Source organism: Tupaia chinensis, unplaced genomic scaffold (genome assembly GCF_000334495.1).
Source record: "Tupaia chinensis unplaced genomic scaffold, TupChi_1.0 Scaffold000086_1, whole genome shotgun sequence".
In the NCBI taxonomy this organism is placed as follows: domain Eukaryota; kingdom Metazoa; phylum Chordata; class Mammalia; order Scandentia; family Tupaiidae; genus Tupaia; species Tupaia belangeri.
The window spans coordinates 838,193-845,818 of NW_006159548.1; the positions used below are offsets into that span (position 1 = coordinate 838,193).

A 7,626-nucleotide genomic window follows, 5' to 3' on the forward strand; every position below is an offset into this window, starting at 1 on the left:
CAATCCAAGAAGTCAGATTTTTGAACCTTGGAGAAGGAGATTATAAATGCCCGAGAATAAGATATTTAAATTAAAAATCTGCAGATTTTCTTAAAACATCCCATTTAGCAAAGAATTTTTAATAACTACGTATATAAGAATAAAAGTGAATTCTATGCTCATTAAATTAATCCAACAGCCTCTTTTGCCTTCTTTGCTGTGGAGTATTATCCAGTTAATTGTCCTCCTGTTATTCAGCCTTTCCATCCCAAAGTGAGGAGAATTGATGAGGATGTATGCATTGCGTTATGTCTGATCACCGTTTGACTAGCACAGTCTGGAAGTGGGTTGTGCACGATGAGAGTGAGCAGCCTAATTGCTCTCCCCGCATCAGCAGCATCTATAAAGCATCCTGGGAATTGCTCGCCCCACGTTCAGAGCAGCTGGTCACATGAGCCTGAATTTTCAGTTCAGTTCATTAGTCAGCCATTTTGGTCAACACCCTGCTTACTGCGCACAACCAATCCTATCAGAACTCAGCATCCCAGCTCATCTGAGCAGATCCTGGAAGTGATTTCTGCAGTTCAGGATTTTTTTTTTAGCTAAATTGAAAATATACTCTTATTTTCCATTGTTTTTTCTTTTTTCTTTTGTATTCTTTTTCTGCACAAAGAAGGAGAATTTTTCACTTATTCATGCCAATGCCAGTTTTTTAAAGACAGCTAAGGCAGCATCGGCCGTGCAGGATTTAAAGCTTCTAGCTCAGCTGGAAAGAGATAGAGAAAAGAAGATAAAAGCAAAGGAAGCTGGGAGAAGACAAGCATCGTCTTATTTTGCGATGTGGTAGGAACTATCTATCAGAAAAGATAGTATAGAATTGTTTCTCTTGAGCAATAGGTTTTTAAACCATAAGATTTTTTTGTTTTGTTGTGTTTTTCTTTTTTTTATTTATTTTTTTGGAACCTTCCCCACCCCATTTTCTGAAAGCTTTGTTCCAGAGCTTCAGATTTGGGGGGTCTTGATCAGGAGGTTTTATTTATTTTTGTGGGGTGCGTTTGCGTTTGTGTGTGTGTGTGTGTGTGTGTGTGTGTGTGTTTGTTGTGGTCCCAGCTGAGTCATCATGTCTGCTCTGACGCCTCCAACCGATATGCCAACCCCCACCACTGACAAGATCACACAGGCTGCCATGGAGACCATCTACCTTTGCAAATTCCGAGTGTCTATGGACGGAGAATGGCTCTGCCTCCGAGAGCTGGATGACATCTCACTTACACCTGACCCAGAGCCTACGCATGAAGGTATGGCCAGATCCCATCCGGCTGCTAGTATCTCCCCAGCATCCTCATTGTTAAAGGGGCTGGGAGGGTCAGGGCGAGGTAGGAAGAGCCTGCACTCTAAGCGGTTAAAATCCTAAAATTCTTTCATCCTTCCCTACCACCCAGCTCCCCCTCTCTTGCTTATTGGGGGGGAAAAAAAATTCCTATCCCCTGAGGTATCCTTTCAAATGACACTGGTGCTTATTTAGAGTTCTTTGTCTTTAGCCTCTAAAGAAAACATCCTAGGTCACTTACCACATCTGATCCTAACTGATAATGAAAGAACCTTTCATTTTGTTCATATATTGAAATAGTTTACAAATAGAAGTGATTCTTAACAGTAGATTAAGACAAAATGACTGTAATTATAGAACTGTACACGATAAAGGCAGTAGAAATAGAGGGGTAGTAGCATCAGGTTATAATACTAAACAGGCTATGCCATCTAGGAAATATTTGATAAAATGCTATTTTTTTAATAATATGGATTATTAGACTAAGTGAGAAAGCATTTCTACATTTAGCACTTATTTAATGAGCATAGATTCTTTAAAAACTATAATGACTTGAAAAGGTTACGCATGATTAGTATGGTAATCCCTACTCATGTATTCTATTGATCATTGCTTTTCATAAGTTACTTGTGCTATTTAAAATTTCTATTGTCAGAGCCTTTTGAGACCTCTGTGGTCTCTTGACCTGTGACTTCCTCTCAGAAGCTCTTCTAAATTGTGAGGGCTTTTAAACTTGTCTACCTGGTCATTCTTTTAGTACCATAGGAAGAGGATTGATTTGAGTCATAGTTACAAATTGTATTGTTTTTAATACAGTGGCTTCTTAGTAGTGTTTATTTTCTTCTGTTAAACTAAGGAAGACAGAAATATTTGCAAGTAATAAGTTCTTCACCCACCTCTGCCTGATGTTTAGGCAGATCTGTAGGACAGAGAGGGCTACAATGTGAATTGCATATAGGTGCTGAGGTTAGGAAACGTGATTCTGTGCCCTTGACCTTGTGGTAAAATCTTATCGTGACTCAGATTTTGTCCATTGTGTTGGATATGCATTTTATCTTCCCAATCTTACTTTATTAGCCTTGGGAAGTTTTAGAGAGGGTTAACATCACAGGACACAAAGCCGACATTTTGGGTGTGTCTTTAAGAACAAGGTTTAAGTGGTTTTAAAGGTGCTTTGCATCTTTTTAACAGTAGGTTTGTCAGTTGTACAGCATTCTTTGGCTGTAAGTTTTAGCATGTGGACAAGGATTGAAATGCATGAGCTGAAATTTGATACACTGCCAGTACTGTTTAGAACAGTCTTCCTAAGCTTTAAATTTTTTTAGAGAGGAAAAATACAGTTTTAGAAGCCTACCAAGAAGTCTTTTAGCAAAAGCCTTTGTGTGCATTTGTTTTAAAAAAAATTTTGCATCAATTTTGAAAAGCATGAAATATTCTCTTAATTATAAAAATTATAAAAATAGTTTTTAACAATTACAGTATTTTGTATGTTTGCTTCCTGAGCAAGATTCCTATAGATGGACAGAAAGCTGCTAGTTGATGTGAGCATTTGTAGACGTGCTGTTTGAATTCTTCATGGAGAAATAGGCAAAAATAGCTTTCTCAGTAATATGCAAAACGTACAAGAACTGCAACTAAGGTCTAATCGGCACACCCTTCAATTAAGGAAATTAGACAGATAGGAAGTTTCTAAGACCTTTAGTCAGCTATAGAAGATATGGAGGGAAATAGAGAAATGCTAACAGTAAATTTTGGAGTTTTATCTTAAATTGGACAAGAGAAGCAGTTATGTCGAATAATTAGAAATGAGAATAATGAAAGGAAACACAGGTCTGTGAAAGCGTATGTGGGTATAATTATCTAGGAAAGCAGGTGGTGCTTTGAGGGAATTAATTTCCTTGTTCCACTGACTAATTCTGAATGTCTAAGCAGTCATTTGAACCCAAGAAATGTCTGCTCTATTGTTAATCCCACTGACAGTTGTTAGACTTTATGTCTAACAGCATTTAAGTGCTGGTCACTAGGCCAGTGATTATGTGAATCTCCCCTTGTTGACAAAATGGAGCTAATGGTCCCTGGACACATAGGAGCGTTTAGACTACTTTCTGGCTAATTTACTGAGGAAGACATTTGACCACACAAATCCTACAGTAAGGCCCAGGACTCTCACAATAGAAGTATATCCTCTTAAGATGCTGATACAGATGGATCATGCGCTGCCCCAGCAGTAGGAGCTTATGGTTTCTAAGTTTGGTTTTCTCGAAACAGAGTTCCTGGTCTTTGCTGTACAGTCCATGGTGAAGGCCTGGACTAAACGTTCGCTTCATTATTTCAGTGCTTAGTGGTGATCAATGAGAACATCATGTGCTCCCCCCTCTTTTTTTTTTTGAAAAAAGAAGAAGAAAAGAAACCAGAGCAAATCTACAACTCAGATTGCAAGTAGATTTCCACTTCAGAAATGAATCTAGTATCAATTCCGTAGAAAGGAGAACAGTCAGGGGAAGCTTCATCAAGAAAGCGAGATTTGGGCTGGACCTTGAGGGATGACTAGGTGATCACCAAACAGACATGGGAGAGGGCATTTCAAATAGGCCATAGTGAGCTGGCAGTGCCAGAGAAGAGGGTTTGTCATTGGCACAGCAGGATGCCAAGCTGTAAAGAAGTGGGGACTAGATTGTAGAAGATGGAAATTCCATTCCTGAGAAGCCTAGACTTGATTTCGTAGTAAAAAGCTGCCAGTGCTTTATGTCTGAGAGTAACACGAAGTACTGTTATTACTGTGGAATGATCACTCTCGCAGCAGAGTAGTGATTAGATCAGAATATAAGCCCTCTGGGTACCCCTACCAGTGATTATTAAAATGGTCTAGGTAAGAGATGGCAATCCCAAATTAATAGTGAGAATGGACATGGAAGGAACAGTCACCAGAAAAGGGGAGTGTGCCTGATAACTGAATGCTGTGGGGCTGGAGGATGCCCAGGACAACTCCCAAGTTTCTGCCTTAAGATTCTGGGTTCCCTTCACCAATGGGAAATGTAGAAAGAGAAGGCTTGAGTACCTGAAGCTGATAGATTCTGGCTAGTCAACCAAACAGCATTACTCTACCAAGTTAGCCTTCTACTCACCCCCACTGGAGCATAATGAGGTGTACACTCATCCAGATGGTACACCTTGGCTTTAGTCTGTACCCTGACTTGCATTTCAGAGTCAGAAGTTCACCCTTGGGGCGAGGTGGGTGGCAAAGCGCACATGGACATTGTGTGCTTTGGACGTTCAGTGATTTGAAGCTATGGCTCACTTTTCCTGTGGCTTACTGTGCTAGAGGAACAGCCTTGTTTATATAAAATCCATTCTGCATTTCTCTAATTTAGAAAAACGTGGGCAACCATTGAAGTGATTTCTCAGAGGCATTCTTTGAGTTTGTTTGTTTGTTTTCTGAAAGTATAATGGGATTTCAAAGTAAAGAAGCTTTTAAAGCACCACGAATTATTTAGAGAATATATGTCCTGTTTTGTTCTTTTCACTGACAGTTGTTAGACTTTATGTCTAACAGCATTTAAGTGCTGGTCACTAGGCCAGTGATTATGTGAATCTCCCCTTGTTGACAAAATGGAGCTAATGGTCCCTGGACACATAGGAGCGTTTAGACTACTTTCTGGCTAATTTACTGAGGAAGACATTTGACCACACAAATCCTACAGTAAGGCCCAGGACTCTCACAATAGAAGTATATCCTCTTAAGATGCTGATACAGATGGATCATGCGCTGCCCCAGCAGTAGGAGCTTATGGTTTCTAAGTTTGGTTTTCTCGAAACAGAGTTCCTGGTCTTTGCTGTACAGTCCATGGTGAAGGCCTGGACTAAACGTTCGCTTCATTATTTCAGTGCTTAGTGGTGATCAATGAGAACATCATGTGCTCCCCCCTCTTTTTTTTTTTGAAAAAAGAAGAAGAAAAGAAACCAGAGCAAATCTACAACTCAGATTGCAAGTAGATTTCCACTTCAGAAATGAATCTAGTATCAATTCCGTAGAAAGGAGAACAGTCAGGGGAAGCTTCATCAAGAAAGCGAGATTTGGGCTGGACCTTGAGGGATGACTAGGTGATCACCAAACAGACATGGGAGAGGGCATTTCAAATAGGCCATAGTGAGCTGGCAGTGCCAGAGAAGAGGGTTTGTCATTGGCACAGCAGGATGCCAAGCTGTAAAGAAGTGGGGACTAGATTGTAGAAGATGGAAATTCCATTCCTGAGAAGCCTAGACTTGATTTCGTAGTAAAAAGCTGCCAGTGCTTTATGTCTGAGAGTAACACGAAGTACTGTTATTACTGTGGAATGATCACTCTCGCAGCAGAGTAGTGATTAGATCAGAATATAAGCCCTCTGGGTACCCCTACCAGTGATTATTAAAATGGTCTAGGTAAGAGATGGCAATCCCAAATTAATAGTGAGAATGGACATGGAAGGAACAGTCACCAGAAAAGGGGAGTGTGCCTGATAACTGAATGCTGTGGGGCTGGAGGATGCCCAGGACAACTCCCAAGTTTCTGCCTTAAGATTCTGGGTTCCCTTCACCAATGGGAAATGTAGAAAGAGAAGGCTTGAGTACCTGAAGCTGATAGATTCTGGCTAGTCAACCAAACAGCATTACTCTACCAAGTTAGCCTTCTACTCACCCCCACTGGAGCATAATGAGGTGTACACTCATCCAGATGGTACACCTTGGCTTTAGTCTGTACCCTGACTTGCATTTCAGAGTCAGAAGTTCACCCTTGGGGCGAGGTGGGTGGCAAAGCGCACATGGACATTGTGTGCTTTGGACGTTCAGTGATTTGAAGCTATGGCTCACTTTTCCTGTGGCTTACTGTGCTAGAGGAACAGCCTTGTTTATATAAAATCCATTCTGCATTTCTCTAATTTAGAAAAACGTGGGCAACCATTGAAGTGATTTCTCAGAGGCATTCTTTGAGTTGTTTTGTTTGTTTTCTGAAAGTATAATGGGATTTCAAAGTAAAGAAGCTTTTAAAGCACCACGAATTATTTAGAGAATATATGTTTTTTTCTTTTCTGAAAGTATAATGGGATTTCAAAGTAAAGAAGCTTTTAAAGCACAACGAATTATTAATATATGTCGGGCACATGTGCTTACCAGAGAGACAAAGAGAGACAGAAAGCAAGAAATCACCTTCTCACGGGGATGGCCACACCTCAGTCCCTTCTCATCCATTCTCCTCTTAGGATTTTGGCCACACACACACACATGAACCCCCTCCCCCCGCCCCCCCGTGAGTTTGAAGCCACCAGGTCCAGGACTCGAGCAGCAGTCGGCCATGTGGGAGCCCAGCAACATAACCATTACACTACCTGCTGGTTCCTCAAGTAGCATTTTCAAGACAAGTACATATGATTCTAGGACCAGGAAAATAATAAGGTTTTTATTTTTCTTTTCTTCCTGCCCACCCCCCCCCGAAATTCCTCAGTGAATGTCGTGTATGCATATTCATGTGTACACACACAGGGGGCAAACTCTGGTATTCAGTATTATCAAATGTTTGACAGCAACAAACTCAACTATACTTGTGACTGTGTTTATAACATTTACTTAATTCTCAATTGGGTGTTGATAAAATCTTTGACAATTTAAAGAGAACCTTAAAACAATGAATTCTTGAGCTTTTTATATTTTGTAATTTATGGGGCTAAATTGAAATTAGCTTAAAAGACAGCAGTAATGTTGTATTTCCAAAAAGAGATAATATTTTGTGTCTATTGCCTTTAGCCTGTAAAGTGTCTTTTTCTTTTCTTAAAGTTTCGCCATAGGGCACATGTACCGCCAAGTGAGAGATAGTGAGAAGGAAAGTAAGAAATCACTCACCACCCCCGGTGATGGCCACATCTCAAGCCCTTCTGAGATTTGGGGCACGCACACACATACACACCACGCAATTTTCTTTTTTTCTTTTTTTAAGAATTATGTATTTTATTATTATTATTTTTTCATTTGACTTGAGAGAGAGAGAAAGGGAAAATAAGAAAGCAAGCTGCCAGGTCCAGGACTCGAGCCATAGTTGGCCATGTGGGAGTCCAGTGCCTTAAACACCACACTACCTGCTGTACCCCCACCATTCTTCTAGAGACATATTTTTGAATAGGGCTTACAGTCTAAGTCAAATCTCTTACCTACTTCTAAACTAAATAAATATCTAAATTTTAAGCCATTTCACTTTCTCCTCAAAGTTCCCACCTTCCTTTATCATTTTAGGAATATTTATATGGTTTGAGCAGCAGACAAGTTAAAATCATTTATTTATTTATTTA

The 7,626-nt window shown here is 40.1% G+C and overlaps 1 protein-coding gene across 10 annotated transcripts in view; it reads left to right on the forward strand.

The window, feature by feature from the left end:
• The first annotated feature begins 272 nt into the window (after positions 1 to 272).
• Positions 273 to 7,626, forward strand: part of RUFY3 (RUN and FYVE domain containing 3) — an 84,478-nt gene continuing 77,124 nt past the window's right edge. For 2 of the 10 annotated variants that reach the window (XM_027769726.1, XM_006142899.3), the window contains exon 1: positions 276 to 1,277. In XM_027769726.1, coding sequence (XP_027625527.1) covers positions 1,100 to 1,277 — 178 coding nt within the window. In that variant the 5' untranslated portion in view covers positions 276 to 1,099. Of the gene's footprint in view, positions 1,278 to 7,626 lie in introns of all 10 variants that reach the window. The other 8 variants (XR_003548474.1, XM_006142898.3, XM_027769727.1 and 5 more) reach the window with 7 other exon arrangements.